This window comes from Montipora capricornis, chromosome 9 (genome assembly GCF_036669925.1).
Source record: "Montipora capricornis isolate CH-2021 chromosome 9, ASM3666992v2, whole genome shotgun sequence".
In the NCBI taxonomy this organism is placed as follows: Eukaryota; Metazoa; Cnidaria; class Anthozoa; order Scleractinia; family Acroporidae; genus Montipora; species Montipora capricornis.
In genome coordinates this window covers 42,486,616-42,499,115 of record NC_090891.1, presented here as the reverse complement: position 1 = coordinate 42,499,115, position 12,500 = coordinate 42,486,616, and the positions used below count along the sequence as shown (strand labels likewise).

The 12,500-nt window shown below is 40.4% G+C and overlaps 1 protein-coding gene across 1 annotated transcript in view; it reads right to left on the bottom strand.

Annotated features, from left to right (window-relative positions):
- LOC138017610 (TNF receptor-associated factor 4-like) overlaps positions 1-5,539 on the bottom strand; it is a 6,801-nt gene extending 1,262 nt beyond the window's left edge. The window contains exons 1-7 of the mRNA XM_068864650.1: positions 5,364-5,539; positions 4,497-4,560; positions 3,948-4,046; positions 2,767-2,841; positions 1,846-1,923; positions 452-555; positions 1-290 (exon numbers count right to left, since the gene is read on the bottom strand). The exon at positions 1-290 is cut by the window's left edge and continues 1,262 nt beyond it. Coding sequence (XP_068720751.1) covers positions 1-290; positions 452-555; positions 1,846-1,923; positions 2,767-2,841; positions 3,948-4,046; positions 4,497-4,560; positions 5,364-5,539 — 886 coding nt within the window. The remainder of the gene's footprint in view (positions 291-451; positions 556-1,845; positions 1,924-2,766; positions 2,842-3,947; positions 4,047-4,496; positions 4,561-5,363) is intronic.
- Positions 5,540-12,500: the final 6,961 nt, after the last annotated feature.

The window sequence follows — 12,500 nt, the reverse complement described above, 5'->3', positions numbered from 1 at the left end:
CATGTGCTACGAACTTAGTAAATCCCCACCTACTGTTACATTCCCCAAGGGGTCTCGAGTTACAATCTTGTTGTTCCAGGTTTCCTGGGATGGTTATCGTGATGTTTTCCCGGCCATATAAATTTTCTTGTTGATCGATTAATGAAAAAGTAAACTGTTTTGCAAAAGGCCACTTCAAAATGGAGTCAAAGTCGCCTTTCATTATCCTCAAGTAAATCGACAAATGAGTGTTTTTACCTGTGGAGGAATCATTCGGAAACAAATGTAATATAACTTTATAGCCACATTCACTGGTATAAAATGGCTCACTTTCTATGTTATCTATGATTCCTATCCCGTTCTAGCTTGTTCTAAGATTTCACGGAAGCCATTAATCTTCCACATGTATGTGAAGGGCTTATTTTCAAGAGCATGGATCCTCTCTTCATGTTTCTTCGTGGTCTCCTCGAACTTCTCTTTAGTACTTTGCAACTCTTCTTCTGTGTTCTTCAACTTTGTACAGGCCAAGTCAAGGTGGTCTTTAGTATTCCACAACTCCTCCTCAGTGCTCCTCAACTTAGTACACACCAAGTCAAGATGGTTTTCCACTTCAGAGTGAAGATGAGATTTAATTTCAGTTTCTTGTCATTATAGATGCCATGAAAGGAAAAGGTTGTGGGTTCTATTGAGATGAAATGTGTAGCCTTTAAACCAACCATTTATACTCTCGATTGTATTAAAAGAGATGTTACATGTTAACTCCGGAGGATGAAATGAAGAGATTTAATTCAATCGGGGATACTCGGAGAAAATCGGAGTGCTCCTTTGCGGAAGTCGAACATACCACCTTCCGATGCCTAGTTCGGATGCTCTACCACTGAAGAGATGAAATAAATTTTTCAATGGTGACTCGGGTATACTCGGAAAAAACCGAGTGCTACTTTGCAAGAGTCGAACATACGACCTTCCGGTGCCTAGTTCGGATGCTCTACCACTAAAGAGGTGATATTACTTTTTTCAATGGTGACTCGGGTATACTCGGAAAAATTCTGAGTGCTCCTTTGCAGGAATCGAACCTACCACCTTCAATCAATCAATCAATCAATCAATCAATCAACTTAATTTGAATGACCATTTCGGATGCTCTACCACTAAAGAGGTGATATTACTTTTTTCAATGGTGACTCGGGTATACTCGGAAAAATTCCGAGTGCTCCTTTGCAGGAATCGAACCTACGAACTTCCGATGACTAGTTCGGATGCTCTACCACTGAACTATAGAAGACCCGTGGGAGCGAGGCCATTAAACAAGATTCACGTGACAATTGTCCCTCCATACTGCTGGGATCTAAATTGTCGAAATGAAGGGTATTCCCGATTTTTTTTTTAATTTTTTTTTTTTTAAAATATGTTAAGCCCGTTGAATTTAAATGAAATGCAGAGATTGGTGGTATCATGAAGTCATTGTTTCAAGTCGTTCCGAATCTAAAACGTGCATTAAGTGTCTATAAATCAAACGCGCATGAGTAATAATATTTATGTAAGTGTCAACTGAATTTAGCGCTGAGGCATTGGGGACACTGTACATAAATCAAATGAAACAACTAATATCAAATCGTAGGTTGGTTTTTGAAGAGGAGGGAAAATCGGAGTACTTGGAGAAAAGCCTGTCGAAGCAGAGTAGAGAACCAACGAACTCAACCCACAGGTAAGCCCAAGTTTAAGAATCGAACCCGGGCTACATTGGTGGGAGGTGAGTGTTCTCACCACTGCGGCATCCTGCTTTCCAAAAGTGAGCGAATTAATGTAGAAATAGACTTAAAATTCAGCGTCATGTGCTCTCGTCCTCCAAAGGACTTCAAATACCTTTTTGTTGCAGCCCATCGCAGCATAGGGACAGGGAATTTGTGCCAGAGAACAGTTATCCTCAGTATGCGGTGAAATCTGTAGAACAAATTGAAATTCAGTATTTCACGAGAGTGCACTGATTTGACATTCAGTCAAGTATCTTACCCGACCAAAACCTCCCTATAATCACAGCTGATTCAGTTTCCTTTCAAACGTTTTAGTTCACTAGAGATGCACTGGCTTCATTTTGGACGTATACTTGTTTCTTATTTTTGTATGTAAGGTTTCTTTAATGAATCCTCAACCGAAAAAAATTAAGCTCAATCAGATCGCTAGCTTTATTTCATTAAGGAACGAAAATAAGGACTATTACCCATTTTGGCGCTTTTGAATTGAGCTTCAAAATAAATTTGAGACTACTTTGATTTCACATTGCTGAATTCAGTGATTGGCTAAAAATTCTAACACCACAACATGATTTTTAGCCAATCGAAGGTAAAACCAATTATAACTTGCTGGTCGCTTTCATTTGCTCTGCGTTATGATTGGTTCATAGTGTTTTAGTCCTCTCTTGTGATTGGCCAAAGTGACAGTTTTGGGTCGTACTTAACGCCCAGGGTGCAGAGGAGTTTTGTTGGATGATCGTACACGACAAAATCTCATCTTGGTAATTCCAAAATGTGTTTTCTTTGTACAATAAAACACATTTTGGAATTAAGGAAGTGAGAGAGCGTCGTGTACGATCCGACAACTTGAAACTCTTCTTCAGCCTTTGCTTAAGGACACTAACTTTTGACACCACATTTCTTCCCGCGCTTGGAGCTGCTCTGCGTTATGATTGGTTCATACTGTGTTATTTGTCTGTTGTGATTGGCCAAAGTGACAATTTTGGGTCAGGCCTCACGACACTGGTATAAGGACTGAATTCTAAAATCAAACCTCCTCTCTTGGGACGAGTTCTCCACAACCATTTGGACAGTTCACTGGAAATCTTCTACACTCATTCTCGTGATCCTAAAATGCATAAGCTTTCGTTAAATTGCGAATTTGCAGTCTATGAAAGTGTTTTTTTTTCCAGTGTCACGAGCGAACGCAAACGGGTTAACTAAACAAGTGCAGCATCAAACTACAACGCTTGAGGTCGTTGATTCAATTCCAGTGGGACCAACACTCAGGGACGGTTTTTAAACAACTGAAGAGAAAGTGCTGCAAATGGTTCAACTTTCAAGTCTTATGGGATGTAATAAGGATAAACTTAACACCCTGTCTTACAATTCTTGTTGATCAAAATTCTCTGGGACAATACAGTGCGACGCGCCTTTCCGTGGCCACCTAACAAAGTTTTTTACAAATTGTCCGCCAATCAGGATGTGTGAATTTGATTGATAGTCACGCCTCCTTGCAAAGTTCGCACATTAAACACCGTTGCATGGGTTGTTTAGTTGACGTATTTACACGTAGTTGTCAAACGTGAAAGTTTGTTGGGTGGCCACGGTAAGGCGTGTTGCACTCTAAAAAACTTCAAACACTGTTCGCCGAGAGTAGAGCAAAAAGTTCGCGGTGGTATGGCCTGGACCTTGAATCGTATTGTCTTTCACCCTGCGCATTTGCACAAAAGCAGTCAAAAAATCATCTTACGGCGTCTTTCAGATCCTTGGGAGGGGTACGCCATTTCTATCTTTTTTCCTAATCGACACCGTAATAATTTTCACTTCTCCGGACAAATCCGAGAAGATGAAATAAATCCACAATGTTTTTTTCCTTTTGAAAGCGCGTGCGGCACGTGAAGGCAAAAATGCCGTGTTGAAACATAGTTAATAGAGGCGGTTGAAAGAAGCATAGATTTAAGGAGAAGTTACCGCGCTAAGAAGCCGAGGTGCTGCCAGGGCAATCACCAACGAAGGTGAGGTTGCAATGGGCCCTTTGCAGGTTAGTGATCACATGGTATAAAAACCGCCATACTGGAACAGAAATTGCGCACGGGGACATCCAAATAGAAGCAAGATAATTTAAATTTTCTTTGTTTTAGATGTCCCAGTGGGCAATTCGCGTCCCAGTATGGCGGTTTTTGTACCATGTGATCACTAACCTGCAAAGGGCCCATTAACCCCACTACCAACCTCTTTTGATCTGAGTTCGCCAGTCCATTGACAACCTCTTGGACACTTAATAACAAACGAACGGACCTTTCTTTCAGTTGCTTTGTCTGGGAAGATGTCCTTAAATAAAAACAACGCAAGGGAAGTTTTACTGCTTTAACCCATTTTGCTAAAGGGGAACACAAGGGACATACAGGAAATCTCATGTCATTGGACGATGTTTGTTTTGACTTGTACAAATTCGTAAGGGGCTTTGACAATGTGTTCAGTGCTTCGGCTCATTTGCTAAATAAAGGAAATACAACTACAGTACTGAGCTAAAACTCTTCGTTGGTGTTAGTGAGGGCGTATATCGCCCAAACGTAACACGTATCGCACAGGCCACATTTAAAATGGAATACAAGGAATATTATTGTCGGTTTACAACCGGGTACAACTTCCTACATTAATTCTCCTGGAAGTGACAAGTACATCTAAATCAAGTTCCTGTATTCTTATTTCTTTGAAGAATGCTAACATATCATTATATTCATCGCTTTATTCTTCACTTGCCTTACACAAAGAACTTACTTTGTCACGTATCAGGACGTTTTGGTCCAGAGGACAAGTGAGCTGTTGTCCATCTCGCTCCTGTCTGTTTATTGAATAAATTATATCCTCAAGTAAATAATTTGCCATTACTTAAGTCCCCCACGGTTGGAGTGGCCGGCCACAGATCCAGGGTTACTGTAGCGATCACATTTCTTGTTTTTTTTGTTTTTTTTTTTCACAAATTGCCCGATGCAATGAACCAGAGGGCGGTATGCCAAAATGTTTATTCAGTCTATTTACAGTAATATGTCGTCTGCCGCAAAAGTTTCAAAGGTATGAAAGAAGTTGAAAATCATTTGCTGCTGCTATTCAGGTAGTTCACAGAGTCTTAGGGCGCTTTCCTTTTGTCAGAACTGGACGGCCAGACCCGTCAGTTTGCAAAGAAAACGCAACAATTCGAAGGAACACTTGCATGATAATCCCTCGCATTCTCCCGGTGGAGTTTATATCATCCTCAAAGAGTGTTAATTTGAAGGCGTTGTAGAGTTCGTCATTCCAAATGCCTGGCCTGGCCGGTCAGTTCTGTCAAATGGGAAGTGCCCTTACTTTCTGAATAGATCGTCTTTCTCTGGTAGGGGACGGGAGGTGCATTGAGTCAGGGCTTGGATATTTAAATGAATGGTCTTCGGCCGTTTGGTGCTGAATGAACTTGTGGTTTAATTCTTCCTTACCAGTTCGCAATATATGTCTTTCTTGTATGGCACCTTCACGCCCAGTATTCTGTAGACAAGGGGCCTTATTGAATACACGATCACTTCAGCCTAGTTTTTTATCCGCTGAAGACGTTACCCTTTTTATCTCGTAGCGACTACCACAACAAAGTTACCCTCAGCGGTCCTCAGTTACCTTATAAAGTGTCTCTCAAGGCACAGTTCGCAGAATCTGTGTCCGCATACCCTGGTTTGAACCGGTTCTTTTAATGACAGATGACAAATTGGGCACAGCCAATCGTCTTCTATCTCATCCACAAACTCTTCATCGTATCCGTCAAATGCACCACTCTCTTGCTGTTTCGCCACCATGTTCTGATGTTTCCGGGTGTAACAGACAGCCATGACGAAAACAAGCTCATGGAACGTCGAAACAACGAATTTTCCTTCAAGAGTAATTTGCTTCAGATAAAACTGAACATCCAACGTTTCGGCATCCTCATCGCGCCATTTTCAAGGTTAAGTAACAAATTATGCGAATGTGATGTGAATATTAAAAACAGTTTCAAGTTTGTTATTATGCCGATTTAGATGCGTAGGTGCATACCAGAAACCCATAAGGGTTGAAACGTGTAACGGCCCCTTGTGTGCTGGGAAACAAGCTTCTGAATATTCAATTTGCTAAGTACCATATATGGAACAACACGAGCGAGGGGTTTTCCAAATATGGTACTTAGCACTGAAACATTCAACCAATCAGTTCGCACTGAATATTCGGAAGCTGTGAACGCGCGTTACACGTTTCAACCCTTATGGGTTTCTGTGCATACTTAATAGGCCATTTTACAGTTGTTTGCTCAGCGACCAAGCCTATGAATGGCTGCGAGGCTGCGCTGCCGGTGACCTTGCATTGATACAGACCTTACTGCTTTTATCATGTAAATTGTGTTGTTGTAATTCTAATTAGTCCATATTAACATTACAAAAGCTTGTAACAAAACAGGGTCACCGGCAGCCTCGCTTCCGTTGCTAGGCCTGGTAACTTAGCCACAACTGTAAAATGGTCTATTGACCACTCCTCGTGGCAACCTCGTTTCCAGGGTCTCTCTTCTCTGCCTCCCTTGGTCGTTGGAAGAGAGACCCTGGTTGCGGCTGGTCACGAGACCATCTATCCATCCAAAACCGCAGGATGGGTGGGTACTCAAGTACATTTGGTCGAGAGGACAATAAAATACCATCCGGGGGAAGGTGAAGTTGAACAATTGTTGGTTTCAAAATGGCGCTCGAGTTTCTGAGATGTGTTCAGAAGGCGCTACTTTCGGCTGGCTATGACGATATAATTTTGAAAGTGAAACAAGTCATTTGCCTGGAAAGTTTATATTTAAAGTTTATCTGCTTCGATTGTTGAGGGAAAGAGAGGAAACACGTGCAACCACGTCGGCACAAATCCTACATAAACTTGAGTCAGCAGAGTAAAAAAACTTTTTTGGTGTTTGGTTTTGAAACATGACTTTTGCGCGAAAACTACTGAGGCAAGCGACATACCGCTCTCTCCCTGCCTTAGTAAATTTGTCACTGTGAAAAACAAGAAACCCTGTTACCCCACCCTTCCAGCAGATTTTTTTAGCACCCAGATTCTGGGTGGTCACGTGACTAGCCGCAACCAGGGTCTCTTCCAACGACCAAGGGAGGCAGAGAAGAGAGACCCTGGGAACGAGGTTGTCCTAATGGGGGCTTTTCAGAGCCAATGAAACACAATCAACGAAACGACAGAAAAAATGAACAACAACTATTAAGAATCCCAATTGACTGGATGCAAACCAGTTGGCTATTTACAAGCGCAGCCGAGAATTTGAATCAGGACTACCACGACCAAATTCAATGAGAGGTCAGAACGAGTCTTGAACCCGGGTGAGAACGCCGAAACGTCGGTTTTAATTTCACATCAAATGAAATAAAACAAAGTTCTATGCTTTGTTTATCTGTCATTGAGAGCGGTAACAGCTGCCACCCTCAACGCGTCAGGAAAGGTTTCATCAAAGGAGAAACCCTAAGGCTTCTTAGAACTAACTCTTCAAAAGCGAAATTTGAAGAACACATCGCATTATTCAAACAAAGATTACTCCACAGAGGTTATCCAGATAACCTTTTGAACATGACTCTACAAAATAAACAAAAAACGCGCAAGAGAATTTTGCCGTTTGTTACAGATTCCTGATCTCAATCATATTCATATGAACAAATGGCATCTCATAAAAAACCAGCTCTTACTAAGAAAAATCTTTAAAAACCTTCCCCTTCAATATCATCCACAAACTCTTCATCGTATCCGCCGAGTGCACAGCTCCCTTCCACTTCCGCCATGTTCTGATAGAACTTTCCTTCCATCTGGTCACACATGACCCTAACACTGAGCAATAGAACTTGATTTAACACCAGAAGCGACCCCAACCAACGTTGCGCGATTGGGCATGCCACCCTTCTGAAGAGTTGTATTACGGAAGAGAAGTTTAGAAATAAATTGTTGCCTTGTTTAGCCCAACTAAGAATCCACAAAACGTTGTTCAGCCACGGACAGCAACACCTGTGCTTTCAGTTCCCAAATTATTCGCGAATAATGGTTGCTCAACTATGTTTCAAAGGTTCCGAAAAAGAAGATTGGTAAAAAAATGGGTAGGTGACTCCGATCTTCTTTTTGCTTAAAGGAACGCCTATTCCTCACGGTAAACAGTATTTCTCATCAGATTCATTTCAATCCATTCAATCGCTATTTAGTTGGAATACCTGAAAGGTATCCGAGTTATAATCTCGGTTGACTTTGTTCGATGCAGTAATTACGACGCGGTGACTTCATTGGCTAGAAGCAATGCACTGTACCCTTTCGAGCAATACATTTCACTTTCTTTTTGTTAAACGAAACAACTTTTTGCAACAACAACAACAACAACAAATAGAAACAACCGTGTCGTGTCGAGTGTCGTTGGAGAGGATTTCTGCAAACGGGCCTCAAACAGCCTCATTTCTTACAGAATAGCCCTTTTCACGGTTAGTTTTTCTCATTTGCGTTACAATGTAATCTAGCATGTACGAGAGGCAATAGATCTCATTCACGATGGCCGCCATGTTGGATTTGCTATTATCATGCAAATTAGCTACACGCTTCTGAGGGGGCAAACAACGCAAGTTCGAGAGGTTATAACAAACATTTTAGCCACACAGATGATTTTTTTCACGTTCATTGAATGTTTATCACCTAAGTAATAAAATAGAATGATTACACAAGTTACTCCGACGTTTTTTTAGTGAAAAATGAGCAGCTAACGAAGTAGAAAGTCAAACTGTCAAAGGCAATCCAAAGATATAAAATTATTATAAAAGGTGCTTAATTCTAAATACTAATATGGACTTTTAGCAATGTTATTTCAATATTTCGACTGGCCGATTTTCCGCAATTTGCCTTTTTTCCAATGTTTGCCTCCCAGCATAACACATGGCTAATTTGCATGACAATTTGAAAACAAACAGGGCGGCTATCGTAAATAAGGCCTATTTCGGGCTATTTTATACCGGTATATTTTGTGTCCATTTATGCCTTTGACCATTTTATTCGTATTTACCACTAATCGATTCGCAAGAATCAGCTCTTTTTTTCTGATGTGATGGAGGTACCTTAGGTGGATAGATAAACTGACAGACAGATACATACATAGATAGATAACTTTATTTAGCCACGGTAACTTAATTACAATCTTTTGAATTTCTGGTCTACCCAAACGCCGTGATTATTCACATTACGACAAAAATATCTATGATACAATGAAAAAAAAAAGCTCTAAGAAACCTACAATGCGGACAGTAGTGGAGCTACAAGTCGATGGAGAGGTTAAGAAATTCTAATTTCCTCTAGCCTGCAGTGCAGGCGTCTTATCAAGCCGCCCGAACTCAATCGAGCCGCCATGTTTTTATTTTCGTCTCCTCGTGACCGGAATTTCCGAAAATGTTCCGGCAACTACCGACGATTGTCCCAAGATGTTCCGATGACGTTTCCAGTCCCTCAAATGCAAACTGAAACGGGACATTTTAGCACGTTCTGATACAGTTACGACTCAAACTCGACATTAAGCGCAGTTTGTTGGAACATTTACGGGAAATGTTGCATTCAATTTTTGTTGTTAGTGTGCTAAAGAACAAGTCATCCGGATTTCCAACTCAGGCGTGAGAAATTGCCTTCAATGCGTGAGATCGATGCGTACGCGTTTGGCCCGCCGGCGTGAGACTCACGCACAATGCGTGAGTGTTGGCAGGTATAATGTTTAATGAATGTTGAGATTGCCACTCCCCCTCCCCTCTCTCGCTTTTGAAAAATCCCATAAATGGCAATTTATTCCTCTCCCCAAAGTTCCTCTGCTTCAGAAATTCAAGATGGCGGCCAAAAATTCCGGGGAGGATTATGCTCAGCCTGTGACCACTAAAATATGTCTGCACTGCTGGCTAAATTTCATCTCAAAAGCACTAATGGAAGCTTTACTTTCCACATGCTCCGGCAGCATGTTCAAGATTTTGGCTCCGGTCACTGTAAGCACAACTTTTCCGGTAGTAATCTGTTCTTGCTAGCGGTAAAGCCAAGTCATATATTGACTTTCTGTGATTATATTGAGTAAATGGATGGATGGATGGATGGATGGATGGATGGAAAAGCAATGCGCGCACGCTTCCGACCATTCATTGCAAAACGTCATTGGTGCAACGGTCACAATGGGTAAAATTTTAGCTCTTATGGAATTTTCAGTTTTAACGATACCGCGAACACCGAAAGCCACAATTCGAGACATTTAGTCAAGTAAAAAAAACTTTCAACCTGGTTCGTGCGAGAGCCAAGATAATATAGGAGGGTGCTCGACGTTCTCAAAAGGTGGAATCTGTAATATCGATAGGTTATCGACGGCCTTGAAAGAGAAGGCAAATGCTGAAAAGAACGACAACAAACAATATTACACTCTGCAAAGGTGGCTTTCCAAACTTCACGACAAAGCTAAACATTTTAAATCCAAGCTTAGGCTTAAATTATTAACCTAGCCTAGGCCTATTTTTTTCAGCAGCGATATTTTATGGCAGACTTAAAAATTTTTTTTTTTTTTTTGAAAACGCGTTGTATTGATCTTCAGTGGTGAAGCGGAAAGAAGCGGTTCCTATAGAGTAGAAGCTCCAGGTTCGAGTCCAATCCATTACTTCCTTATTTTCTCTGCTACCACAAGTCCTGGGACACGGTGTCCTAAATTAACGATAATAGTAAACTGAAAGCAAATTAAGAATTAACGATAATCGTTAATTTAGAGAAGAGATCATGTTGGAAATTTTCAGGTGTGTCTTAGTGAAATTAAAGTGAAATTAAATTGTTCAAATAAGTGCGGGGATCACTTCTCTCTTTTGTCTAAAACTCGCACTTTAAATATACATCATAATTTCATATAATACAAGTATTGAGAAAAACCAGGAGCCCATGACTAGGAAAGTACAACTTCACTCAACTTGTGGAACTGCGTTTTTGAAGACCGAGTTATTTTTAGATTGATTTTCCCACGACATTAGATCTTTCCTGTTAATCACAAGTCTTGAATGAAACATTATTACCCATGGGATTGAGAATGGCCATTCGTACAAGCCAAACTCATTTAAAAATAGCTTGATCCGTGAAAATGCCGTTACATAGACCCAGTATTGGAGTTGCAGGTTCTTGGAAAGCTACTAGTAGGGAGCTTAAGCACGCGCGTTTTTGAGACGCGTACGGCAACCGGAAGACAACATTTCACGTCTCAGGACAGTGGTGTCTCCCAGATTTTTATACCAATCATCTCTAACGGAGAAAAGATACTTAGCAATGTAAGTGTGGTTGTGTGAAGACAAGTTAAAAGGGAAAACAGCTCACTTCTGGTTGCCGTCCGCGTCTCAAAAACGCGTGTGCATAAGTTCCCTACTACTAATTGTACGAATACGGTAATAAAAGAAAGCAAGGATACATAATGTAAAATATAAAAGTTAATCATTTCAAAAAGTGCAGCAGTCATTACTGATTTCAAAGTTAGAAATGGTGTTTCGCAGGTAATTATTTGACTTCTTTCTTCGAAGAAAGTTTCAAAAGTTGTCACCAGCAAGAGACAGAGATTGAAGGCCATGCGTGATGGTCCAAACACCAGAAATGAAGAGTGAATGGTAACTATTAAAGCAGAGTTTCATATAACAAGTGTTGCAGCCAAACATGTTAGAAATGTAATGACATGCAATTCATACTAAAGGTTAATAGAGAGATTTAGCATAGAGTTTAAGTGAAACTTTAAACCGGAAAACGGCAGACTATTTCTTGTCATAAATGCATGAAAATTCTCTTTACTTGTCTCTTTCTCCTTCACACTCGAGGACTACAATCAATCCCTTAACGCGTTGCCCTCTGGGTAACACATAGTTCCGCAATGCACTACACAGGCAAAACATGAGTTAAAATCAAACAAGTTTCTTTGATTTTTGGCAAAAGACGCAAGTTTCCTGTTTACCGCACGATGCTTAATTTTTCCAATAAATTTGTATTCGTCACTTAAATGTTATTGAAGTAGGCTGTAGACACGAGAAATCGATTTTTTGTTTTCTTTCATGTTTTTCTACAAGTTTGCTGTATTTGCACTGATTTTATCGGCTATATTTAATTTGCTGTCATTTGTCATCGCTTAATTGTTGTATCGTGTATTTCGTCACGTTCGTGAGATATTTCTAAATTTGCCTAAATTTCGCATGCACTAATTAGTCAGTATTTGCTTCGTTATCGCGTCTATTCAATGTACTTAAGTTCTGTTGCCTAATCATATGTAATTGCCTTTGTTCATTTCGTCGATTCATTAGGTATTCGTCTTTCGTATAAAGTATTGTATTTTCTTTTGTAAGTCAGTTGTTGTACCCGGAGTTGCCGTACAGATCTTGTAAGTAGTTAATTTTTCAGTCGTGGTTTTTGGCGTTCTGAAGTTTAGTTTTTTCTTGCTTGTAACTTTGTATTTCTATATTTCCTTGTTTATAGTGAATCGTTAAGTTAAAGTACGAATTTTCAAACTGTACAGGAGTTCAATTACATAGGCGGTTGCTGGCAGTGCAATATTTTACTCAGACAAAACTAAAGTGCCGAAATCAGCTTCTTTAAATTGCATTTGGGAAAAAGTAGAACAAGAAAAAAGTTAGAAGAACTGAGATTTCCAAGCCTTACGACGAGTGCTTCAGAAATTGGTTCTGCAATTCAATTTAGATTCCTATTTCACGTCTACGGAAAAGCCGAAAAAAACACCAGGCTTCG